Raw genomic sequence first — 27,915 nt, forward strand, 5'->3', positions numbered from 1 at the left:
TTGGTATGTCTCCCTTTGAATGTTCCCTAGGCTATCAACCTCCCCTGTTTCCCTCCCAGGAGGACGAGATCGCCGTTCCATCAGTCCAGGCTCATCTTCGCCGTTGCCGTAAGATCTGGAGGAATGCCCGTTCAGCTCTGTCCCGCTCTATAGAACGCAATAAGGACATCGCGGATCGCCACCGGACCCCTGCACCTGCTTATCAACCTGGTCAGCATGTTTGGCTGTCATCTAAAGATATTCCATTAAGAACAGATTCCAAGAAACTCTCACCCCGCTACATTGGTCCCTTTGAAATAGAAAGTATCATCAACCCTACCGCCGTCAGACTCAAGCTACCTCGTTCCATGAAGATTCATCCCACATTCCATGTCTCCCAATTGAAACCAGTCTCCACCAGCCCGTTGTGCCCTCCGGCCGACCCCCCCCCACCCGCCCCGCGTCATCGACGACCACCCTGCCTACACAGTCAGATGTTTATTGGATGTGCGGCGCCGTGGCCGTGGCCTACAATATCTTGTGGATTGGGAAGGGTATGGTCCTGAGGAGCGTTCATGGGTTCCGCGTCGCCTCATTTTGGACCCCTCACTCATTAGAGACTTCCATCGTAGCCATCCGCACAAACCTGGCGGTTCGCCTGGAGGCTCTCATTGAGGGGGGGGTACTGTCATGGTTAAGGCTATTTTGTCAGTCTGTTCCTTATGTTTCTAGTGTTTCCTTTTCCCTGTGCTCCCCCTGTTGGTTTGTCTTCTCTGTTGTGCGTGTGTGTTGTGGGCGTGGTCTCTCTTCACTTCCAGATTGCCTACACACCTGTGATCAGTCACCTCATCACATCATGGTATTTAAACCCTGGTGTTTCATCCACTCGTCGCCAGATCGTTGTTTCAGCCTGTGTGGTAGAACTCGCTTCTTGGTCTCTCTTTGTATTCCATTGGTTTGATAGTTTGCATATCAGTATTTATCTGCCCATTTCTCTCTCGAAAGGATCACCTCCGAGCCACTCCGCACGTCCAGTGTGCCCTTCGCCGGCCTGTCAACCTCCAGCTCCGTCTCCTTAGTCCCTCTACTCCGCCTCGCTCACTTCGCCACTCTACAACCTTGCTCATCGTCCGCATCCTTGCTAGCCACCTGCATTTCCTCTGCCTGTTTCCATTTCCATTCTACAACCTGTCAATAAACCCTCCTTCATTCCAACCAGAGTTGTGTTCTGCGTTTGGGTTTCCTTAGTTGATTGTCACACTGTTACTATCACATGGGGTTTCCAAAACCCAGAGAATATTTTAGAGTCTGGATACAGTGTCAGAGTTCTATTTCTGGTCCTCAGTGTAGGACTGTCATTTCCCCATGATTTGGGATATCAAGACAAATACACCTCTGAGGACATTTTGCAGTTCAGGATTTATGTACTTACTTATTTATTAACTAAATAAATAAATGTCGTGCTTTAAATGTTCAGACTATGAATTAAAGTCATTTAGGGTGCAAGGTGCAATTGTAATGTTCAACTGAAGGTATCCTGTTGCAGCCATTAGATTGAATGACTGAGTATTTTTATATGTATTATTTCATCCTCAAGTAAAAAGAATAGTATGATTACAGTAAAATTTTACAAGGTCTTCATGAAAATAATCATTTCAATATGACTTCTTACAGGAAAGTCTAGACTGATACCTCATGTCTCCCCGAAGCCATCTATGACGGGAGCCTGTGAAAGGAACAGGAATATCTCCAGAAAGAGTGCTGAATAGCTCAGGATGGAGGCACATGTGGGAACAGAACCAGTAACGGCAGCGGAGGAGGAAAACGACCCCCCTGCTCAGAGGAAGCCATCATCAGCTGGTGTCAGCGGAGACACGGGACCTGGATGCTGTACGCGCAATGGTCTGATCAACACCCACAGCCTGATGGTGGAGACCAAGGAAGGACTGGTGTCAGTCTACTCAGCCCCTCAGTACCAGGGCCATGTGGTGGTGAACCTTTCTCCCCAGCAGGTGTCTCAAGACAGGAATGGGACAAAGGTCAGTGGAGGACCTCCACAGCTGCTCAATCCCAGCACCCTGCCCCAGGCCATAGAGCCCTGTTTCAGGCCCAACCTCTTCCTGTATTCTGAGAACATGCTGAGAGCATGGGGTGATGGAGGAGACTGTTGTGAGACCACCTTCATTGAGGACATAACACCTGCCTCCTCCACGGCAACTGTAACCAAGGACACAATTGTATTCTCAGATGGCAAGTTCCTCGATCTCTCAATGGAGGACGCGAAGATTCAGACGCTCTCTTATGATGTGGATGATGATGACGAGTTTCAAGAACTTGAGGTAAGATCAGGGAACTGGTTTATTCTCTAAATAATTTTTTGATAAAATACAGTGTGCTGAATCAATGAGCTGAAGATTATGCATTTTTTTGATTTTGTCCATGGTATGGTGGTTTTCCAAATTCCCTTTAAACCACACAGATATTATTACTGTCGCTCATCCACACCAAGGGATCTTTGCCTGCAGGAATCCTTTAAGCTCACCCTCTACATGTCCTTCCTTTGTCTTCTTACCTATATACGTCACAAGGTACTTATGATCTCCTGAAAAGCACATCTCCGTAGCTCCTTTTCTGTGTGTTGCTGAGGGAGGGACTGTTTGTGGGAGGTGAGAGAGGAATGAGGCAAAAGGAAAGCGGCAGAGTGGACTGCCAGTTTCCTGCTGCTTCCCGGCTGTCTGAGCCACCTGTTCTAGGGCATCTGCGCAGGTCTGCAGATCCCTGCAGATCCCTGCGCAGGTGGCCATATGCCATGGAGAGGTGGCATTCACATGCAGATGTGTAAGGAGATCTGAGTTGGTTATTTCAAAGGACAATGACCTTCAAAGAACCTTTAATCAATAGAGTGGGGATGCCCATGAGGTTTATAAAATAGCAATTTGCCTTTCCTGATGATAACATGGGCTTCTCTTCTTTGAAGCCCCTTCTTTCTTCATACTGATGAAGTGTTGTATGTGAAAATATTATAATTTTTTGATAAAATATGTATATAAATATTATACACGCACGCACACACACACACATATATATATAAAAGTGTAGTAAAGAATAGAATTTCTGTATAGTATTGAATTTCTGTCATTGTTTTGGGTCAAAGGAACAATTCCTTCCTGTACCTGTCAAGTGTTATTTCCTCCAGCAGTATGTTTTTATTTTCCAAAAAAGTAATCACAGATTCTTCACTGAAGAACCAATCTTGTAGGGAGATTAAGTTCTCCTTTCATCATATCCAAGTGAAGCCTTATTGGGTTGTCAAGCTGAAACACCGCATTGTGTTTTACTCAAAACCTATTAAGTTGCCTGAATGATTTGTATGACATATTCCCTCATTATTTTCTGCTAACAAGTTTTGCCACCCTTGGTAAAAGCCAGTTTTATTGGGAGTGCTGTCCAACATTGTTAGACAGTGAAAGAGAACTATATTATCCTTTCACAATTTTGAAAGGCCACGGTGTCCCTTTAATTATCATACCATTTAGTGTGTGTTCTGACCTTTTGATAGAAAACACTCTTGAAGTTAATTTTTGAATCAAATTAATGGAACGCTTGACTTTTATATTATGCAAGCTCACATCTCTCGTCTGTTGTGGCTGGCGTGTAATCACAGTAAAGCATCATGCAAAGATCAGAGAGTGTGTGTCAGTACACAGGCTCATTCAAAGCTTAGTGACTGAACAATGTCACCTTTCTTTTTTTTTTTTTTTTTTCCCCAATAACATTTATCACCTCAGATGCATATTAATTTGACAGGTCATTTTTACAGCTCAGCTTTGAGAAAGAAAAACCTTCAATAATTCATACTGCACTGCCCTGCAGCTTTCACTGTTTGATACGTTGTCGTAAATCCGCAGCAAGCAGTCCCTCTCCAAGGTTTGAATACACAAACAGAGTTTCATCATCTTAAATTATATGCCCTTTTTGTGTTAATGTTTTGTGGTTTAAATACAACATTCACAAAGCGATCGGGACATGTGTTGTGGGAGATGAAGGAAATGGGATTGAGAAAGACAAAATACAGAGCAATAATGCAAATTTAGAACCTGGAGACTTTCTGAAACCTGCGTCCTAAACAACTGCACCAGCCATGGAAAAAAAAAACTAGACTACAGAACGAGGAAAGTTGAAAATGAGCGTTCACAAGTCAAAAGTTCTCATAATGGACTTTCAGCTCCTGGACTCCCAATGCACCCCCAACTCCAAAACCTGATGACCCCAAAAATAGGAAGGATTACTGAAAGAATAGGAGGTGAAGATGGACAGACAGCAGTGACTTGGACAGGAGAGAGGGCTGAGGTAGAGAATGGCTGTCGTGTTATCAAAAAATGCCCTTCATAGTACTGCTTGAGGAGTTGCTGATGCAATCTCAAAAAACAAAGACAACTTGACAAGGAAATGCAAGTGTGGAGAAAAAGACAGAGCAAAAAAAAAAAAAAGAAAGAAAAATCTAGAAACTTAAGGCTAAGAAACAAAAGGCAACAGAACAGCAAAGAGCCAAAGAGAAGAAAGTTCAGTCCAAATGAGGCAAAAAGAAATGAAAGATGACAGAGGTGGGAAGGAGGGAATGAGAGAATTGTTTAACGATAAAGTGAGGGAAACAGAAGAAAGGAAGGTAATATTTAGATTGATTACACCTGAAATAACATTATAATATTTGTAAGGCATAGGCCAGACAGAGACTGAAGGAAAAAAGAAAACACATCCAAACAGGGTGTGAATAGAGAAGTCAAACGACTAACAAGGAACATGGAAACTGGACATATGGGCTGAGGCAATGTAAATTAAAAACATGCTAGAAATCAAGTCATTTTGCTTCATTATGATGTGGTAATTTAGTATTTGAAAAAAATATCTTGTTTAGCTCACTTCATATTTTTGGGCCTTAAATTGGTCGATTGTTGATATCTGTGTATTTATAAAAATATGTCACTAGGAGTATACTTCAATATATTTAAATTAAGTACCTGATATTCCAATGTAATAAAGTAATAATAAACTGAATCCAAGTAAAGGAAATGGTTTAACAGCATAAGCGGTTTTCGACAAAACGTTGGGTTGAACAGAAAGTCTTTATTAAAAATCATTAATCTTTAGAGCACTTGAGAGAGTCCTTTCCCGTCCCACTCTTTGATCTATAGATATTTGCCATTCGGTGATAATTGACTATTTTTCTGTTTAACCATATGTGAGTATTGGCAGAGAGACTACCTCAAAATACCTTGTGTGTTTTTTTTTGAGCTGCTGTACAGGAAATAAAATAGTTTGGTTTCTGGTGACTTTCCAATATCTGGGATTAAAGCAGAAACAGATATAAGGATAATTTGTGTATGCATGAGACTAAAATATTTTGGGGGTTTTTTCTGCGTACCAAGAATTCAGCTCCTCTCTATAATTGTGCTGATATTATGGGATATCTTCCATTAAGTGACAATGATATTTTCCTCATATTTTCCACAACAAGAGACTGGAAGGTGTTAGCGCTCCAGGTCAGCAAAATGAGCACATTAGCATGTATTGTTCACTAAAACAAGATTTCAGTTGTATGCCAAGGTATGTCTAGACATAATGTTCTATTCTGACAGTACACATTCTTGAACCAGCTCTATATCAAATATTTCAGTGGCTAGGGCTCTCAGATCAAGATGCTCCATAATGTTTTTTATACTGTAAAAATAAATCTTATTTATATTTTAGACACATTTTTCTTTTACCCAGCAAAAAATCGATTGATTCGTTTGTAGCTACACTAAGGAGTATAAACTGAACCTGAGACTGACTGAAATAAATTGTGTTTCCTATACAATGGAGTAATATTTTGAACACAGACTAATGTTTTGAATATTTTATTTAGAAACTATGCTTTCATAGTTAGGATGGTGAAATGTCTTATAGAATATTATAAGGACTGTGATCATGACTCATCCATAACTGGAGTCAGTGTTTTGGCCTTTTCCTCTTTGGCTGTTGAGGTGCAGGTTCCCCACTGTCGTCTATCTCATAGTGAGGAGCGTGGCGTTTCGCGGCAGGCCCGGCGAATGTCTCAATGAATGAAACCCGCCCATCAGGCAAGACAGTCTCCTCCAAAGTTGGGCAGAGGAGGGCCTCAAATAACCTCTGCTTCAGGCCTCTACCCAGCCTCACATTCACATTGCCGTGTTGAGGCTGGCCAGAGGTCGTGCTGAGCAGAGGATTGGCCACAGAGTGGAAGATGCGCCTGTATTCCGTCATGCCGTGGCCATGAATAAGCACAGGCTCCTCTCTGAGCAGTGCAACCGGGACAGTGCTCAGCTCTGAGGTTAAGGCAGGAGAGGAGGGGCATGGCTGGAGGTCTGGAAGGATGGCAGCGTTCCCTCTGTACTTCTCCAGGAGGAGTCCTTCCAGCTCCTGAATTCTCCTTTCCAATGCTGCCCTCCTCTCTGCTATCTAGAGGAGAGAGATGTGCCAGAAATATACAAATGTTCCACGATAGATTTTGTTAAAAATTGAGCAACATTGTGAATTGGCATAATCCTGAATCTGTTATTTAAGACTGACTCTAAGATTATGCTACTCCCCATAATGTCCATGAAGCCAAACTTTTTTCAGGGTTTAGCCTACCTTTGTCTCATCTGACCCTGATGAGCTGGGAGTATCCCTTGCTCTTTTTGGGGAATTGAGCTGACAAAGTGGTTTGTAGCATGTTTTGCTGGCCTGAGAAACTCTGGTAAATTTAAGAACTAGGGGGTTGTCACCGGTTACCACGCGCCAAACTTGTTTTTTGGTGGCACTTTTTTTGGTACCTCTCATCAGCTTGGGAGTTGTGGTGTGCTGTGAGTGAAATCCATTGTTTTCCAGGCTATTAAAGTGGAAAGAACTTGCCCTTTCCACATAGAAATCCCTAAGCAACTTAGAAGGAACCCTGGACATTCTAAGTGCATAGCTATTATCACAGGTATCTTTTCCATTTTCCTGAAAAAGCAATTTAGTACAAAGTTTAGCACAAAAATGTGATTTTCTCCTTAAATCTTGTCATCTTTTTTTTTCTTTTAATCTTTTCAGAATCACAGATCTAATGAAATTCACTTATAAATTCCATTTGGACATTTGTAAATTTACGGCCATTGTTACCTTTTTCATCATTTTAAGAATCGCTCTGAAAATTAAATCAGGAAGAGTCCTTTGCTCGTTTCTGTTCTCTGCTTCAGGATGTAGTCTAAAGACTTACTTTCAAACTGTAATATTACAGAGTGTTGATTACCAGTTGTGGAACTGAGGTGAAAAAGATCTTCTACGATGTCACTGTTGAGATGATGTCACAGTGGCAATCATAGTGCCATCTAAATAAACTCAAATTCAGCCTGACTGGACAAAGATATGCTCTGACTGAGTAAACCATGTATTTATGTATATTTGTATGTGTGTACGTACAAGCATATGCTTGTATTTTCAAACCACCTCATTTTTTAAAAAAAATTTCTTATTACAAAACCGGACACTGAATAAGTTAATGCCAAGTCATTCAAAATTTCTGTTTACTCTCTGCAGTTTTGGACATTCTTGTGCCTTAATATGTATTTTTTTAATACTTCAAAACAACTTTTCATTAATTCATTCAGTCTCTAAGCAACTTATCCTAATTAGGGTCACAGGCACTGCTGGAGCCTATTGCAGCGCTCATTGGGGAAAAGATGGGGAAACATCCTGGACAGGTCACCAGTCCTTCGTAGGGCAGACACACACATTCACACCTAGGGGCACTTTAGTATCTCCAATTTGCCTGACTTACATGTCTTTGGAAGGAAACCCACGCAGACACAAGGACCAGAAAGGACCCTGGCTGCCCAGCCAGGAATCAAACCTGGGACCTTCTTGCTGTGAGGCAACAGCGCTACACACTGTGCTGCCATGCCACCCCTTCAAAACAATTTATTTCCACTCATTTAAAAAACTAATACACAGGCTTTTTGGACAAATGTCCTATCGTGTCATATCCTACATTGATTTCACAGGTCATACAGTTAGTTCAAGCTCAACCGCAACCATAATTGTACCAAACCCGAAACTGTTCAGTTTTCGCGACCAAATCCAACGCAAACTATTTAACTGTTTTGCTGAAGCGTTACAACGGCTATTCTACAAACGGTGCTGAAGTCATGTTTGCTGTTCAGTTCTGTCAAGAAGCACATTTTCATCCTGAAAACTCTGTCGCCTACGATGTAAAACGTTGGTGGTTTATTATTACAAACCACAGGAAAGAAATGGTGTATTCCTCTGTCCAGGGAAATTTCTTGATTCTAAATCTGAGCAGAGCTGCTCTCCAGATGCAGACAGAAGAGAATAGTTTACTCCTGGAACAGGACTGGGAAAACTATGTGAAAAGCTGTTCATAGGTTTTGGTTGGGCTTAATTGGTTACGTGTTCACATGCATACCGGTATTCCAGGTGGAATTTACGCTACACTCTTGTGCTAGACTCTTGTGCTAGACTCTCTCTTTCCACTCTCTCTTGTGGAAAGCAATCAAGTAAATAATCATATTTATTTATATTTTTATTTATATTTATGTTATGACAAAACATCAACGTCAGTTTATCACAGAAACACTGCAGGTTAACACTGGGGTACAAGACACATATCAATTTATATTAATATTATCATTCCATGAACATAATATTAATAAGTGTGTCTATGTATGCATTTGCTTCTGAGTTAATGTGTGTGTTGTTGTTGTATGCTTGTAAGTATGTGTGTATAAGTGAGTATGAGTATGCATGTGTGGCTTTCTTGCTCCTCCAAGTTCTGTGCACTAAAAAGACTTAATTGTAATTACATGTGCCCGTATTGGCAGTTATCTGTACCCTCTTAGATGGAGTGTATCTGTAACCAGGGCTGCTATGGTTGATCGTGCATGACAACAGAGAGCAGAGAGAGCTGTTGTTCATGCTCATTCTGTTTTCAGTGACAATCTTTTTCACCACGCTAAAAGTTCCCTCTCTGAGGAGGCATTGTTGTGTGGAATGCAGAACATTGCGTTCATCAGAGTTGCCAGCTGACTGAACCTCTCATCTTTCCCAAGATGACCCCAGAGTCTGTCCACTCTCTCTTCCTCTGGCATTTCCATCCTGTTTGAGACCCGGTAGTCTACCAGCTCCTCCCTCAGCCTATCTGCATCAAGCCTCAGCTGAGGAAACATGCTGCCAAGCCTTAACAAATTTCCAGCACATTTAGAGTTAGAGTAAGAGTACTTAGAAGCACTGAGTGGGTGCCCTTACAATAATATGATGATTTGATCAGTAGGTAAATCACAAAACAACAAGGTCAACCTGTTTCAGGAGAGAGATCAAGACGAGAGGCTGAATCCAACACCTTCAGGTCCTGAAGTAGTTGCAAGTCAATGGGAAAGGCCTCCAGCCTCTTCCCAGTGACTTCCTCATAGAAAGCTCTCACTGTCTCTCACTACCATTGGGTACCTCTCTGAGAGGAGTATCCACAATGGATCTGGCTGGAACAATGTAGCCCAAGTATCGCTTGACAAGTCTTGTCATCTCACTGTGGAGCTTGTGGATCATCACTCCCTCAGCCTGGAAGGCAGTGTTGAAAGGAACCAAGGGCTTAAGAGTGACACTCGGAAACATAAAGTAGAAATTCATCTCAGGATGGTTTAGGTGGCCTGTCAGGGCCCTTATTTTAGCACTCCTCTCTGTATCTTCATAGCTATCCAAGTAAGCCTGCAGAGCGGTCCACTGATTCAGCATTTTCTGAATGCATGTGTGGAGGCTGAGCCATCGTGTACTGCAGCACCTGAGTAGCTTAAGTCTGTCTGTGTCAGTGAACTCCACAAACTCCATATAGAACTCATCTCTCTTTCAAAGTGGTAATACACTCCAACCAGTAAGTCCTCTACTGGGGCCTTGATGGCTTTGATGCCACAGCCTGTGGCAAGCTGGGCAAGATGGCATATGCAACCCACATCCTGGACATGAGACTGACTAGCTGTCAGTTTGCTGATGACTGAATGGCGCTTTCCTTTCATCACACTACAGTTGTCAGAGTTGAAGTCCATCAAGTTGTCCCATGGGATTCCTGTTTTTCCTGTTTTAAGATGTTGCCAGCTTCTCATAAAGATTTTCTGTGGTGCCCACATTGCAGACTGGCATGTCAATGAGCTTCGTGACAACCTCAAGACTGTTATCATCATACACTCTTGCCAGTATTACAAGTTCTTTGTCTTTGTGGATGTTGTTTGACTCATCACACAGTAATCCAAATGGATTGGTCTGGCAGATGTTTTTGTCCTCGTCATCAAGCTCCAGGGCAATGGTATCTTTGAGAAGCTGAGTTGTTTTTGTCCTTCCCAAAGCATATTCTCTGGCTGTCGTGGAATCAGGGAGCATGACTGCTACACTTGCACTGAAGCCGTCGCAAAATGAAAACAGAATGTTCTCCTTTGCGATCAGCATAGCCATCTTGAGTTCTGCCTTTAAGACGTTTTCTGCCTTTGTCTGTCCCTTGGTGATGAAGGTCAAGATCCCCGACGTACCCTTCTGTGCCTCATCGGCACGCTTGTGCCATTGGGACCTGATTTGCTGGCTCACATTGTTTTTCCCGCCATGCCCTATATTAAAATAAACCCTACAGGCTTTGCATGGCCACTATCCTGGTGACTAGTAGATATAAATGGAAACTGTTCAGTCCAATGTGCAGGTGAATTTGGATTTTTTAGGGTGGAATGCCACCCTGCCCTGACATTTTGACGACGGCTAAGTTAGCTAGCTAATTCTTTCCGCATTCAACTGGCCCGCCCGCCTGCACAGAGCAGCTGCACACATGCCTTTTGGATCAGGTTGCCAGGTTGCCAGGTTGTTGTGACAGATAGGTTGAAGTCATATGTTCATACCAAATCTTTAAGACACATTCAAAAGTCTGTGTTTATTTCTTTTTTTAACTATTGTCAGAGTCACTGTCTTCGTTTACTCTTTTTCGCCTGCTTTGATGCGGGAATTCTTACGTTGTCCAGCTCATAGCGAGGAGCATGGTGTTTCAGGTTGGGTCCAGCAAAGGTCTCAGTGAAGCAAACCCATCCATCAATAGTGCCTGAAACAGTCTCTGTTTTTTTTCTACCATTGCTACCAGGCAGGCCAAAGGACATGAATGTAGCGGTAGATCCCTTGCGACTGTGCTTTGCTCCAAAGCTGATGTAGGAGTCTGGGGGGGACAGCTAGAGGTTTGAGAGGCTTGCAGTGTTCCTTATTTAATGCTCCATGAGAAGTTTGTCCAGCTCCTGCATTCTCCTTTATGGTTCTGCCTTGTTCTCTGCTATCTAGAGAAAGAACATGGGCAAACATTAGATCACACCCAGTGCTGGCCAGGATCTACAGATATCTGTCAGATACCTTTCTCCCATCTTTATCTGGGGAAATGCGTGTATCTCCTCCTCTTTGTACATAATCGAGCTTGCTCAGTAGGAAGGAGCATAGTTTGTTAGCCTGAGAAGTTCAGAACCAGTGAGCTCTCACCAGGCTACACAGGCTAAACCCTGGCTTGTTTTTCTTGTGGTACCTTTTTTTGACACTTTTCCTCAGCTTTCCTCATCTTTCCACATAAAAATCTCTCAGCAACGTGGACAGAACTTTGGATGTGACCCTACCTGGACCCAAACATTTCAATTATTTAGCTGAGGAGCTACAAGATATCTCCTACTAATGGCTCTGAAGCTATTTTTGCTGTCAAATTTGATCATAAAGTACATTTTTGCTAATGGCACATCAAGCTGGTGACGAACATCTGTCCTACACAATGACTGTAAAAAGCAAGGACAGCGTGGCTTCAGTTCTATAGAACTGAAGACAAAATTCCTCTGCCATGTTGTCAAATTTAGAGGCAGAGTTTGAGCAGTGAGGACTTTCTGCTGCTATCTGGAGGCAGAGTCTGCACAAGTCGAAGAGACGAAAGTCGGACTGTGTGTAAGTCAGGTACACCTACACATTTGGTTGCCCGCCCCCTTCTCTTCATGACTGTCAAAACGTTTGGTACTTGCTATTTGGTTTCAGTATTCATGTGCACATTCATTTGTTTCTGTGGGCACCGAGCATGCACCATGTGATGACTTGTTTGCTAGCTCAATGTCTCTCAGTTAGCTTACAGCCCCTTATACACTGTCACATGCATACAACGTCATGGACAACACTTTCAGTATTAAACAAATATGTTTGTATGAACACGTGTATTACTATTTTGCAGAGACATTTTAATCACTGTTTTTTTTTTTTTTCATGGAAATAACAGGGAAGTTAACAAGTAGTCAGCTATCACCTGTTGGTCTTTGAAGTCCTTGGAAAGGTCAGGATGTTTATCTGTCAGATGCACGGCTAGGTTGACATGTTGCCTCCCTTTGTGAGACACACTTGAAAACAGGGCTTGTACAGTGCCACTGTTATGCTTAGGGGCTTGCTGGTTTTTGTCAACTTAAAAGCTGAAATATGTCCACGAAATCTGTCAACAAGTTTAGGCGCTGCTGGTGCTGCTGTCATCTCTTAAGGCTAGTCTCTGGACAAAACGAGAAAGTTGTCCACTCTTTCTACCAATGCTCTCAACTCACTTCATGTTTGCAGCAACTTGTATTACAAACTCAGTCAGGGTTTTTTCCTATAATTTCACACATACCACTATCACACTGTCACACCACTGTTAGCATTGTGCTTGAGGAGGTAGATATCTATTAAGGCAGATTAAATTGTCATACACACAGTAAAAAGGAATCAATTTTTTCCAAATGATTCTATCATACTGATTACAGTGCAGCACTAGCATAGCAAAGTGTAAACCTACAGCAGACATCTGTTACCAAGGATTCTCTGCAGAAGACAAATTTAATTGGCTAAATCATCCTTTTTGCAAGCATGGTTAGACGAGTTCATTAAACACTGTTATATCAACAGTAAACATAAGAGATCACTGTCTGTATTTATTCCATTTGAGTTCTATGTGTGCACATATATGTATGTGCAGTCTAGCCTACTCAGTCTTGCGTCATTCCCAGCCCCACAACAAAATTTCTGGGTGATGTCTCTGCCTGGTGGAAGGGCCTTGTTACTTTTGGAGGGGGGGGGTATTAACATATCCATTTAATATGTTTTCCACAGACTGTGACTTAAATGAAACTGAGTAGGGTTGCAAGTACATTTCACATGCTGCTGGTAAACACTGATGAACACTGGTGAAAAACTCTGATCGGACAGCCTTCACAATGACCAAAATGTGTAACTTGGCCCGAAGAAAGTTACAGGATCGGATGAAATATTCTCACTGCAATTTTGTCAAAATGCACAGTTCCCAAAAATAAGATTCATGAATCCAAATCCAAGACTATTACAAAATGTCACCTGTTTGTAGTCTATGGTCTATTCAGCAGTTCATTGCTTTGAAGAGTGAATATCGGTATGGTACATTTTCAGTTATAACCATTTTTGAGCCTGATCAACATAAAGAAGAATATTACAGTTGCCCAGGCTTACAGATCACTATACTCCCATCTTGTTTCTGGTGTACAAAATAACCTTCTTAAATCAATGAACGTCTCTTGATGGTGTCAGACGGATTTTATGCATTATTGCATCTAAAATCTGGACCTCATAGGTGCTAAACTGTTGGCAACTCATCGTTTACTCTGGCGCTTGTTACCCTCTGTTATCCAACTCATAGTGAGGAGCATGGCATTTCAGGGTGTAACCAGCAAACGTCTCCATAAATCGAACCCACCTCTCAGGCAAGACAGTCTCCTCCAGAGTGGGACACTGGAATGGTTCAGATTAGCTCTATTTCGGGCTTTGCCCCAGCCCCACACTGCGAAGGCCCAGGGTGGCCAGAGGTCATACGGAGCATGGGATTGACCACAGTGCGACAGATGTGTTGGTAAGCCATCACGCTGTAGCTATGGATAAGCAGGGCCTCCTCTCGGAGGCCGAGACAGGAGTCTGAGGAGGCAGAGTTTTTACTGCTTGCCTCATCAGACAGATATTTCACCATGAATTATCAGAAAAATGTAATAAAAAAAAAACCATTTTCAAGCCTCTTGGTATTATTTGATACACTGGTGTTGAACTGTATGTTGAGAAAAGGTGTGTGTGTGTGTGTGTGTGTGTGTGTGTGTGTGTGTTTGCGACAGCACAATCATTAATTGCTAGCTCTATGAATTCCAGTAGTTTCGATGAGATGTTGATAGGCCTATAACCAGTTTTAAGCATGAACTAAGCCAAGTTCAGAGGAAAAAAAAAAACGGAACCGTTCAAATTCCAAATTGCAGGGTTTTTTTTTTCAAATTTACAATTTTTACGAACATTATCTGACACTGATAACAACTGGAACAAGTGACCTGTTTCCCCTAGTTCAAGTTAGCTACCTTTTTAGATTTATGGGCTAGCTTTGCTTCGCTGGACTTCATTGTGCGCTGAGGGTCAGCAAAGGCTGTCGAGAGGCAGTCAAGAACTCTGCACGGCTTCAGATAAATCCAATGGCGTAAGTGAAGGTGTTTCGTTAGATCACTAGTGTTAGCTCCCATGCAAAAGCACAATCTTTTCGACACTTTTTCTCATAGCTGATTCTACAGAAGTGTGCCCACATTTCGGAGTGTTTGACTCTAACAGCTATTCCAGCGATTGATTCCAGGATGTGTGTATAATAAACAGATAACATGAATGTAATCGCTGCTCTAGGGAATGGCAAACAGTATTGACGGAACGTTGTTATTACGCAGTCAAATACCAGTAGTGCTACCGCTTCCTCAGGAGTTTACCAGTGTACTGGTTTTGGCCAATCAAAGACCCAGTACTAAATTGTACTGGTTCTCGGGTACCCAACCTTACATCCTACTCATTAAAAATGAGTAATAATTAAAGCAATAATATACTATACTGCTATTAAATGTCAAAGACAAGCTCACTGTCCTGACTTATTTTTCTCGGGCCTTTCAAGTGCTGGGTTTTCCTTTAACTGAGAGGAACTTTGAAATTCGACCTGAGATAAATATATATTTGAACATGCTTTTTGGAGAGCAACTAACATTTTTTTTGGGGGGGGGGGGGGGGGGGGGGGGGGTTAGCGTTTTGAAAGAAAATGTTGTGTACACATCTTAAGATGTGACTTATTTGTGGAGCTATCTAAATGCAATGCTTCACAGATTATGTTAGGGTTATATTACAATATCAGGATTACTACAGTGACTGATGATTTTGGTAAAATGGCCTGATCTTCTAATAATCTCATTTTAACTAGTTGAATTGTTTCCACTGTGCAAACCCAGACATGTCGTATAGATTTGCATAGTGTGGGGCAACAAAACAGACTTTTAATGTTTTGTGAGATCTGGTCCTTTTTCTTTTAATGTAATGTGTGAACTGGTGAAAAGCATTATATAATTCATTAAATTCTAACTGTAGTATGAAATTACCACTAACTGACTTGTAAGCGTATAATAATGGCTTTTTAATCCAAAGTAAACTTCTCTCATAGCAAAACTGGGGGTGTTATTGCTGTAATCACAGATGATGATAACCGTTTTTTGGAAAATAATGACCGGAGCCCCACCATCTTCTCAAAACCAGGAAATTACATTATGTCTTCAAATTCATTGCTTCTGCACTGTGGGGCTCTACAAATGAAAGGTCATTAAAACTCAATCTTGCTTTTAGGCCAGTTTACATATCAGTTCAAGACTTTGTTTTAACATCCAAGTGAATAACAGTCTCAGGGAATCTTTAGATGTAAAATCTCCCCTGCTGTTCTCCAGTCTCTGTTTCTCCTCAACACCTACGCTGTTGCAGCTCCCTGTTTTGATAATATTTCATTTCAGTAGTCTATAAAAAAAACAAGATTTATGCTGTCATGATACATGAAACTCAAACGAGTCTGTCTGCACAGAGTTCTTTAGAGTATACATTTGGTACGGAGAAAGAGAAAGAGAGAGAGAGAGAATAAATGAATTATGCTTTACAGTTCCATTGTCCAGTTAGAATGCCTGACTGTCTGGATGACATATACACAGAACCATCTTTTCATCTGTTATTCATAAAGATATGCAGAAGACAAAATCATGTGGTATTCATAGAGATATTCAGAGACACATCCACAAATTTAGTCAAAGGCACAGTGCATGTGTACATGACACAACCTTCTAAAATGCCACGGACATATTGTTTACCGTAGTTGTGAGTCTAAGAGGCAAGAAAAAGACAGAGTCAGATAGAATGGGAATATATTTGGCCCCTGACTGGGCCTTTAAATAACTCAGATGAGTTAAGCATGAGATATTCTGACAGGACTAATCTGCTCCCGTCTGAAAATGGGCATCATCAATATCAAGAATGCCTTGAAAGACATATTAACAGTCATTTTCAAAACTAGATTACAGAAATTCTCATATTCCAAAACAAATTACCCGCCTGTTATCCATAATCCCACTCTTCAATTGTCTTCCCACTTAACGTCATTTAAATGGCTAGTTACGTCTTATCATCATAGTGGAAATATTGAAAAGCTGAATTTGATTCACTGCTGGCAATAACACAGTGTGATTACTGCATATTCAATTGTTGTATAACACAATATAATTATTGATATGCGTTAAAAACACATGAAATATTTGAGAATACATCTTAGTCTTTTGTTTTGTTTTTCCAATTTTATTTTTCATCTAAAATGTCAATACCAAAATGTGTATGCCACAGACAGATCAAAATCACTCTAATGGGAAGCCAGACACTGTAATAATGCATCTCATTTCTCTCAGACATTCAGATATCTGTGCTCATATTCCGACATGGACTGTCACTGGTTGCACATTATTTTCATTTATTTGTATTAGGCAGAGGGTTGCGATCATTCAAAACAAAGGACAGTGGGACTGGATACTTCTCATGTTTTGTCATCGTAAACCGTAAGAGCTCTTTCCTCTGTGTGTACGTGTGTTTGTGTAGAGTGAATACTCCAGTGACTCAGAGAGCGAGGACAACTTCCTGATGATGCCTCCACGGGACCACTTGGGCCTCAGCGTCTTCTCCATGCTCTGCTGTTTCTGGCCCCTTGGCATAGCCGCCTTCTATCTGTCCCATGAGGTAAACACCCTTTAACCCATTCAATCGCATCTTTTAGCCGCAGCATGCTAAACGCTCAGGCTCATATGCTACTGTTTCCATAATTGGAACAGGGCCAGGGAGATGTAGGACCTCACAAACAAGTTGTCCAGTACAGGGAAGTGACAACATATGTTTATAGTAGTCAAGGCAAAGAAAATACAAAATAAACCCTGTAGTTGGTGGGAAAGATCTTTTGTCTCATTTAATAATAATAAGAAGAAGAAGAAGAAGAAATTCAGTATTGTTTCCAATTCTAAACTGTTCATTTTTTTAAAAAAAAATTGTATTTAATTTGCACGAATTCACTTTGCATTTTGTATTGGAGTAGAGGTGGAAAGCGCTGTCTTAAACATCATAAAAAATGAAGACAGTCAAAATTAGACGATGAAGAAAGAATAAAATTAAAGATAAAAAGGAAATAATTAAAAAAAGAAATGATCAGAAATGGCAGTTTAAGAATGCTGAGGAAAACGTAAATTGATAACCTACCATGTATAGTCTTAACTAGTTTTTAAACCTGTTCACAGATTCTGCCTGGTTTATTGATGATGATGATGATGATGATGATGATGAAGACTGTGTTTGTTCCCAAGCTTTTCTCTTTGTTTGTTTGGGCCAGTAAGCAGAGCCTCAATTCTGTTATTGTTCAGTTTTAGGAGGTATGTAGCAAAAATAACAAGAAACGTTAAATATTTTTGCTAAGTCATTCCATTAGCCATGATTCGATTTGTCCTCAATACTGTTTTCAGTTAAGAAATCAATTAAATTAACATTTTTAAATTTACTTTAGAGAGGTGATTTAACCTGGGTCCATATTTGTCAAGAATGGCAAAGAGTTATTGAGTTATTCAGTTATTATTGAGTTATTTTCCCCTAGTAGATGTTTCCAAGCTCCTTTAAGTGTGTGTTAGAATATATGTAATCTAGAATCTATGTAGAATCTCTGTAAAACAGTTGATGAAGTGTTATCACGCACACTGTCAAAAACACAAATAGGAGCATGCTCAATGGATGACACTGACAGTTTCATCAGCTGGTGGACCATGCAGCAGGTGGACCATCTTACCAATGAGATGGTTTTGTTCCAGTTCATTCAGGATAAGAACAGGGACAGTAGATGGAGCATCTGACCCTGTCCCTGTATACAATGCTTTACCTTGGATTGTGTGTGAACTTTTCACCCACCCCAAAAGATGCAAATTCATGAAAGTTTGATGAAGCAGCAGAGCCTTTGTTAAACAGGAATTCAGGGATTGCTTCCCTATTGTACCGTTGGACAATTTAAATTCTGTTATGTGTGCTGTCTTATTACAGAATGGTTTCCTTCAGAATATAAAATTTGTTCCCGGATTTGTTCATAGATTTTTGTTGAATAGTTGACAACAAAGAAATGAAAAGGCTGATAGCATCTTATCAGTATTCTGAAATCATGATTTTATACTCGTGATTACATCTGTAAATGTAATTACATTTGTAAATGTAAAATGATCAGTTGATTGGTTACTATCTCAAGTGCTTCTCTCTCTCTCTCCCTCTCTCTCTCTCTCTGTCTCTGTGTGTGTGTGTGTGTGTATGTGTGTGTGTGCTTGGTGATATCAGCCCACTCTCAGTGGCTGCTCTTGCTCTGCACATCACGACTCAACACCTACCGTTCTCTTATTCTCCATTAAAAAAAAAAAAGTCTCCTAGTTTGGCACTAGCAACTCAGCCCACGCCAAAATCAATCCCTGACTACAAAGCTCCACTGCTACAGAAAAACAACAACAACAATGGTGTCACCAGCTAGAATTTAGACGAATTAAGAAACAACACCAACTCCAGTGTAACTTTTTTTTTTTTGGTTTGTTTGGGTTTTTTTTTTTTTTTTTTTTTCAAAAATAAAGTCCTCAAGGGCTTAAACCTTTAGACAATGTTAAAGTGAAGTTAAAAATGTATTTTGTTTATATAGCCACAATATTCAAGTGCAGTCTTAGACTTCTTGTGAGTAAACAGAAGTCCTCTTTTTCAATAATGGATTAAAATTACTGAGTAATAGCAGCAGTCTGAAAAATGAAATCACTGTTTGCATACTGAACACGGCAAAAGCCAAAAGCTTGAAATTTACATCAAATCTATTGTTACATTGAAGAAAAAGTGAGGAAAAAAAGAACGCTCCTAAACTATGGGTATGTTCTGAGATCCCCATTGGTAATCTATGGAAAAAAGATCAATAGTAAAACCTACGGGATGGATGGCACTCATAGGCAGGAATGCGTGAAGAGAGGATATGGTGCGGCATATGCAAGCCATTGATAAGGATTACTCAAGACCATGAGACGAAGGTTTAGACTGATAAGCGATCATCACGCGAAAAGCCTGACTAAACCTGGCTTCCATTTTGTACAGTTCATGCACTCCACACGTGAATCACAAAGCCATATCCCGATCATTATTAGTTGATTGCCGTAGCGTTTCGTTCTGGATATGCAGAGACTTCGTTGAGCTATTTGCTGTTTGCTAACCAACTTCAGTGTCAGAGGTTGGACCTCAAACAGACTTCAAAATGAGAGACATTTTATATGCTTTCCGCTTCATTTGTGCATATCAGGAGACACTTAAAAGGTCACTGAGCTTTTAATTAGTTTCTTTTTACCTTTTTTTTTTTGTCTAGCTCGGGATTCCAATTAATTCCTTCCTTTGAGGGATCACAAAGCAATCGATGAACTGCAAATTGTGGTGTCTGAGAGTGAAAACCTCTTTAACGTCATTAAGTCTGGATTTCATTGGCTGGACTGCTCATGGTTTAGAAAAAAAATAATATAGAAAACGCCTTGTCAAGCTGGCACTATCAAAATGTATTGTAACAGCAACAATCCAGTTTCAAAGGACACTCGCCTAATCACAGGACATGTCTGTCAAGCAGATTAAATACCCAGGGATGTAGACAAAAAAAAAAAAAACCTCCATGTGACTCGTCTTAATAATACATGGGTAATGATCAGAACTGTCCGGACTGATTCGTTCATCTCCAGTAAACAATATAATCTACCTCAGCACACCCAAACAAATCCCTCTAGAATCATTTTAATGATATCAAGACTACATCCGCCTATTGATGGAAGCCTTTTTAACTTGCTTGGTCTTTGTTTGTCATACATCACATTGTTTTGTTTTGGGGTTTTTTTTGTTATTGTTGCTGTTGTTGTTGTTGTTGTTTTTTTTAAAAAAGATCTCTCTTGATGCCGTTTGTCCTGAGACCCCATCACCTGCATCTGTTTTAATGCATAGCAAACCTGCAGGCACATTTATACCTGATAATCTGAAGTTAGTCATGACCAAGTTCATAGTGTATGTGTGTGTGTGTGTGTGTGTGTGTGTGTGTGCGTTGGCTGTGAGTGGAAAAGTTTGATTGGTCATGCATTATGCATCCAGTCCTTTCCATAGCACATTTCATCTGTTTGGCGGGTCTATGGGAAAGCTAATGGACGGATGGGCAGATCTGTGAAACCCCCATATACTACTGGGGCTTGGGACTCACTCTATGAATGAACTATATGACTGATGTGCCTTCAAGGAGGCCCGAGGGAATCAGCTTTGAACAAAACCTCTCATCATTTGCCAGGTTCAGAAGGGTGTTATTTCTGTTTATGTCATTTGGGATAACCTCATTTTTCAGATTGGTATATAAGCAGAGCAGAAACCAGGACTTTCTACTTTCAGGCAGTTTTTTTTTTAATGTAACTCTTAGTTATTACTTAGGAAAACTTTATATTATGTTTATTATCAAGTGTCTGTATTGGTCAGGAAATATGTGCATTCCCACATACAAGTTGTCGTTTTGCTAATGCAAACTGTGGTTGTATGCACATCTCCAATTTTTCCAGGCAGACGTGAGCTACAAAACAAATGTTGATGCAGCTTGATTCATCACCCATTTTTCCAATATTCAAGTGTTCCAATATTTACTGCAAATATTTGCTAGAAACCGGCATGATATTTGAGCCAGGGAGTCTGTGCTCATACATTAGAGATACTCAGAATAATGTAGTTTTTAATGTGAAAAGGTGTTTTATCTGAAATTCGTAGATGAGTAAATCTTCGACACTACACGTTTTCACAGTTGTTTCGCAAATATTTTTGTCAGATGTCACGATCAGGTAGGAGTCTGTAATTCTCTAAAAATTGTCAGTGGCCATCTTATTAAAATGGTCAACCCGTCACATGACGACGTCATTTAATAAACACGTAGCATGTTCTTCACTTTGAAGGGAGAAGTTATGAGCAAATGTGACTTAAACTTGGTAAAGCTTGTAATTCAAGGTAAAGTCGGCAGATGAAAGAGGGAGACGCTGAAGATGTTGAAAACCTTGTTTCTCCCATGGCCCTACACTGAACTGCCACAGTCTGTTTTTGCTAAGCCTGTGTGCATAATCTGATTCTGTGCTTTTGGAGCATGCTCCGACACAAACGACTTCTCTAAGCTCTTTATGTAATGTTTTGGCTCGAGAATGTGTGAGCGTATGCCTTAGGGACTGTAGCTCTGAATAGATGCCTTCCCGGGACAATGTATAGAAATATCCCACAAAGTGTTGGTTTCCCCACTGCGTTCTTTCCCCGTCGTTTTGCTCTTGTTTTCTCTGTAATTCGCCGAGCCTCTACATTTTATCTTTGCGCGCATTTAAGTTTTGGTCAGGACGTGGTTGAAATGACATGTTTGGAAAACTCTCAAATGGTAACTCAGACTAAGAAAGAAAAAAAAAACCCATTTATGGTTTAGAATCTAAAATGTGAGTTGTTCCATTTTTACGGAATCTAGAATATTCAAGGTGCAAATGAGAAGACTTTGTAGAGAATTGAATATCTTGAGAACGCGCTGAATTTTTACTCCCAAACACTTGCGTTACCAGACGCAAAAGTGTAATCAAGCAACAGATGTTTAAATATCACAAGCACAATAGGAAAAATTGTCTGAGGAAGATGTAAAACAAGCCTCACCTTTTGCAGCCCAGATTCATGAAGCATCTTCCCCTTTCATCTGAGGAGCTCCTGCACCATTGTTAATTTGTTTTTATTTTGTTTTTGATGGTAATTAATTATGCTTGCCTAAATTGAAACAGTAATTACTAAGTACAGTTCCTCATCTGTGCCAAACAATAGGATTGTTAATCATGTTTGCATACTAAGTGTGCTCATTAACAGTGGGCTTGAGAAACTCTCCCTCTCTCTCAACTCCCAATTCAAATGCTGGGATTGAATTATCGTTGGGAGGTTAAGCAAGAGAAAGCAGAGACTCTGTCTTCCCAAAAACCCATTTTGCAACAATTATTAGGCAGCAATGACACGCGTTCAAATAATGAGAGACTTAATCTGGCCCCTGTTCTAACTGCAAAAAATAACCATATGGGGCGGTATGACTCATTATGTATCATTGTGTCCTGTTTACAAACAGTTTATCCTTGACATGGCTTTAACACATTTCATCATTAGTTCCCATTGCTCTGCTGTTTGTCATAGAGAAACAAGCCATGATGGATGAGCCACACACTTCTGTGGGGAAAAATGATTCAGTTACGAGCATAATATATGATCACTTGCACAATTACTCGCTGTTTACGTAGATGCATAATAGTTCCCCATTTCTCAGAATAATTATCAGTTACAAAAGACTGCACAGGTAGCATGTAAAAGCTTAATATTCATACTGATAGCATCGTCTCTGCAAACGATTTAGGACCAAGTCCTATCAGATAGTTAAATCAGACATTACCTGTATATTGGCTGGTCTTGTCGTGTCATACTGTAATGAGGTATTCAGTTTGACCAACCATTGACCTGCATCTTCTCAGAGGAGGACGTGATTTGCCTGTGTGTTTGTGTGTGTTTTTGTGTGTGTGTGTGTGTGTGTGTGCGTGCGTCTCCGCGCGCCCACGTACGTGCATGTGCGTGTGTGTGTGAGAAGGAGTAAGAGAGACAGTCAGGCAGACAGACAGACAGAACAAAATGGAGAGCAAGACTATCTTTTTTTAAGATAATAACATTAAGCTCAGACAAATGTTTCACTGGATGGCTTTCATACGTCTTCGTACTGTCTGTGGTTATTATCTCTGTTTCCAGTGGTACTTTAACTGGAGCTGAAAAGAGAATATATTAAAACACGGCACATCCTCTGGGGAAAGACTGTGTTACGCTTGTGTCAAAAGCGTACGCCTGGACTTATTGAAGCACAGTAGTTGGGTGGTGGGGCATAGTGCCAGCTATACGTAATTCAGTACTAAAACAGAGACCAGTGGTCAGTAGAGTCCCTCCCCCTTTCTTAAGCCCCATAAATCCCATTCATGGTGAACCCCATTCACTGTAACATGTTCCTATTGACGTTCAATAATTGTTTTTTTCCTTTCATAAAGAATAGGCTATCTGCAATCCACTCACAATGTATTCTGATTTTTGAATGGCTGTATGTATGTGTTACTTCTCTGCAGAACATCTTGAATGGTCACTTCCATAGTACAAATTAACATAGTCTTTGATGACCATTTAATTCAGGTATAGTATTTGTATTCCAGCAGTCACTTTAACACGCTATATTTTTAGCTTGGATTAAATGAAATGTGCAAAGCCTGATGACTGGATTTCTTTAAAGCCTCACTTAACCCACGTGCATAAGATTTAGAAGATCCTTTTCATATGTTTGGTTCATTGAAAACACGGACAAAAGATTTTTTTTTTTTTTTTTTTTAACGTGTCAGTTTCAGCCAGTGCTTAAGATGTGCTGTTAGATGCTATGGAATGGTACTGAGTATGGCTTTGAGTCCAGCAAAGAGACATCATTTAACAGCACGCTGTATGGTGTTTCCAAAGGGCTAGAAATATTTGAGGGATATGCCAGCAAAATAAATGGATCACAGGAGTGGAGATAACAACTTACTGCCTCTCCGCTTACGTTCAAGGGCTGAAATTCATGCTCCTGACAGAAAGCATTAAACAAACCTCGTTGACTGGGTTTGTATTGCAAAGCCACAGGCAAAGGTCTCTGTGTGGAGCTTCTGTGTACTGACGGGGCTTTGGTGCTTGACATTGGATCGTCTGCTTTGCAAACAATACATCATAATCATGTCACTGAAAGCTTTTATTAGATGAACTGCATTATAATGGATTTTTGTGTGTGTGTGTGTGTGTGTGTGTGTGTGTGTGTGTGTGTGTTGGGGGGGAGGGGGGGGGTGTTCTCCTGTCTGAACACCACATGAATTCGACCAAAAAAAGGAAACAAACCACGGAACCTAACCACATATGTCTGTGTATCAGTAAGCCCTTCGCTCAGCGTTGTGTGCATGTCAGTAAACGGTGTGGTCGCCGTGATATTGATCGCCATGATGAACAACATACATCTCCTTGACAGCTTGCCTTGTTTGGACGATTACGTATGTAATAGCTGTCAAGAGGGGAAGATGCGGACTTGTGTCTCTTTTCCCGAAGGAACAGTTATCACTCTGCCAAAGCTAAGCGAACAAAGGACATGCTCACCAACGTGAAAATGATAAGACATCCAAACCTTATTTCACGGAGCAGGAATTACTGCCTTGCTGAGCCTAGCCCCATGAATTAAATGATCCCCCGTAGAACAGGATTCATAACGTGCGTCTCCGAATTGTAAGGTGAAAATAGAGAGAGGCGGTTAACTGGACATTCTGACTCACTCTCATGCCTGTCTACCTCACAGTTCGGACGAGGAAACTTCCAGATCAAACAAGGACCTCTGACATCAGATCACAGACTCTCTGTAGGAGCTGTGTGAAGTAATTAACTGAAGTTCTGTGACCTCGTTCTGCTCACGTGTTTATCTAAATTACCACAGTCTTGAGTCTAAGTGTGTTTGATTGGATTGTGTTTATCAATGAATTAATTTCACACATTTAGGAAGTTACTTTACAAATCAACTTGATGGCTTCACATGATTACTTCTGCTCAACGATTTAAAAAAACAACAACAACAAAAAAAAACAGTTATACCTGATTAGGTCCTACGGCTCTGTGAAAGAAAAACTAGATTTTATGTGTATATTCAAAAGGATAGCATTACCCATGTATAATGCATGTTTGTTTGGGGTTTTTTTCACCTAAGATTGACTGACTGTTTGGTTTCTTTGATTGTGTTGGTGTCTCTCCTGTTTCGTGGATGTTGGTGCAATGCTGCCGGGAAAGCTCACGTCTCAGCAGTTACCTCTTGGGACCCTGGCTTTTGGCAGCATGTATGAATATTTCAGCTGCCCCCGTCAACGGTCACGTTAACACTTCACCGTCATGCTCAAATGGCTCGAGGAGGAGGGGGTGGGGGATTGGGGGGAGGGCGGGGTGATTGCATCATAGGTTCTGGGCCAGATATCTTTCGCATGTGAACTAAATGATCATCTCTCGGCCCCTTTCGGCTTTCTTAGGCTCTTCTCTCGGTTTAGCCCTCATTCTGCCTCTGGTGCATTTACTATAGCCAACTATTCATCTGCGCAGGACTCTGCAATGTTCTCCCTGTTGCTATGTAGGGGATGTGGCTCCTTTAAAACAAAGAGAATGAGAGAGAGAGGGGGGCTGTAAAGCTTTAATCGCTGTGACACCTTTATGTCAGGGTCTGAAATGACTTCCTCTGCCATTTCGCTTTGTTCATCTCAGTTACCACGAGGTGAACTTTGAAGCAGTAACCAGAAGAGGCAATATAGACACAGTCCTCATAAACTTCAGAACGTTCAGAAAGCGTATAACAGAGGGCCTGAGGGGGGGGGCAGGGGACTTTGTGATCGACTTTGTGATCTGAGATGATGTTGGTAGGAAAACAGGAAAGGAAAAAAAAAAAAAAAAAACATACAAACCTTCTGAAAGACCATTTAAGACAACAAAAGACCATAATTCCCTTATATTGACTTTTTTTTTTTTTCACCTCAGTCGTAAGCTCTAGTGAAAGATCTGGAACTGGCCCGACTCAGAAGTAATCAGATTTTGACATCAGCCTCGTGATAGTCATGCTCTGGACAATCTGAATTATGAATGTCAGATAAATAAAAGAACAGGCTCAAAGTGCAATGATTAACTTCATCAGGAGACGCCGAGCGCGGCTCGGCTTTGATGGGTAGCAGCGTGGCCGGAGATAAAAGGCGAAGACCTGCTGACGAACGGCCCTGAGCTCCTTTCACCGTTACATAATAAATCAGGGCAGGAGAGATGGGAGAAATATCCAGTAGAGGTCAGGGAGAGACAGAGAGACGCTTGAGCTGAATAGGCGGCGAAGGGGGGAAAAAAAAAATAAAAAAAAACAGCGGACAGTGTGGGATATTAAGACGTGGCTTCTAAACGAATTTATCAAAACACATCTGTTCTTAATCTCAGCAACATTTCCTGGGCTTCAAAAGGCTGCCGTTTTCGAGCCCCTGGAGGAGAGAAAGTGAGTCATAGTGCCCTCGTTATTTATGCACACGCTCTCTCCACCAGTTCTCGCCGTCACTCAGCTGCCGAAAAAGGGGCCAATTAATAATTTCTCTGCTGTTTTTTCTTTTTCTTTTCCTTTCTCAAATCCGCCATCTCTCTCTCTCTCTCTCTCTCTCTCTCTCTCTCTCGCTCTCTCTCTCTCTCTCTCTCTCTCCTTTTCTCGGACACAGACAAACAAAGCGGTGACAAAAGGAGACTTCCACCTGGCCAGCTCCAGCTCCAGACGGGCTCTCTTCCTGGCCGTGCTGTCAATCACCATCGGGACGGGCATTTACGTGGGCGTGGCCGTCGCCCTCATAGCGTACCTCTCCAAGAACAACCACTTGTAGCCTTGTAAAGCTGAGAGACTGTCCGTACGACAAGAACTTGGCCCCCCGCCCAGGTCCCAAGGCGGTATTTTCAAGTGCTGGACTTACAGATCGCTCTCAGTTATACAGGACAGAGCTTTAGCGTATGTGTTTTCATGAGAGCGAATTGAAAGCGTTACCATACGTTTTGACATATTTTGTCCGCCACAAACGGAGAGGCTCCACAGAGAGACTGACAGTGATGAGAGGTTACGTATATTAATTAACTTGGCTGTTTATTCCATTAGCCTCAGTGAGCCACATTTAGTCGCATCCGTTAAGTAGGAAGTCTTAAAAGTAGACACTCCCCATTTGATATTGATTAACACTGTGGCTGGGTCCTGTAAGATCACACCAGTCTTTCTGAAGTGCCACACTATTTTCAAGCCTTTCTTGTGAGATTTGTCTGGGTGTATCGGTGACTCCGGATCATGGATGTGACGACACAGGATAAGGGTATATTTTCAAGGTTCCTGTTTCAGAGACAAAATTGACGGTATTACGTAAATTCAGTGTACGACTACGAAATACAACACCCTGCTTCGTGGGATTTTATCAATCTGTGACCTTTTGATCACAGAGGAATTCATTCTTACAGGATGTGAGGTAATCATTCACAGGAGACTTCACACTGAAACATTGAAGTGAGATGGTTAAAAATGTGACAAGAACCCAATGTTTTCTGTTTTCGCAACAATCAGAAAGGTAAATGCCAGAACCTCAGTGCTGTATATAAAAGATTCACTGTAAATGTTAAAAAAAAAAAAAAAAAGTCTGTGTTTGGGAGATTTCACCATTGGACATCACGTTCATGCAAAATAAATGTAATCTTTCCATTCACGTATGTTCAATATGTGCAATATGTATGTGTAATGATCATTTATGTTGTTGTCTTATTTCAGTATGATGACGTCAGCACAATGCGGTCTCTGTGAAATTGTGTCGCCATTATAATACATAACAAACATCTGCAGAGTAG

The 27,915-nt window shown here is 41.1% G+C and overlaps 1 protein-coding gene across 1 annotated transcript; it reads left to right on the forward strand.

Moving 5' to 3' along the window:
• The first annotated feature begins 1,754 nt into the window (after positions 1-1,754).
• syndig1 (synapse differentiation inducing 1) lies at positions 1,755-26,918 on the forward strand. The gene is made up of 3 exons (XM_030772986.1): positions 1,755-2,318; positions 16,981-17,118; positions 26,760-26,918. The coding sequence occupies exons 1-3, from the start codon at positions 1,755-1,757 to the stop codon at positions 26,916-26,918; spliced, it is 861 nt and encodes a 286-aa protein (XP_030628846.1).
• Positions 26,919-27,915: the final 997 nt, after the last annotated feature.

The sequence above is a fragment of the Chanos chanos genome, chromosome 4 (assembly GCF_902362185.1).
Source record: "Chanos chanos chromosome 4, fChaCha1.1, whole genome shotgun sequence".
Lineage (NCBI taxonomy): Eukaryota > Metazoa > Chordata > Actinopteri > Gonorynchiformes > Chanidae > Chanos > Chanos chanos.

Excerpts from the sequence above, each read along its gene's own strand:
- syndig1 (XM_030772986.1), top strand. The coding sequence starts at position 1,755 with ATGGAGGCACATGTGGGAACAGAACCAGTAACGGCAGCGGAGGAGGAA. Across the intron at positions 2,319-16,980 it reads ACGAGTTTCAAGAACTTGAG|AGTGAATACTCCAGTGACTC; the intron begins GTAAGATCAGGG and ends GTGTTTGTGTAG. Across the intron at positions 17,119-26,759 it reads CCTTCTATCTGTCCCATGAG|ACAAACAAAGCGGTGACAAA; the intron begins GTAAACACCCTT and ends TCTCGGACACAG.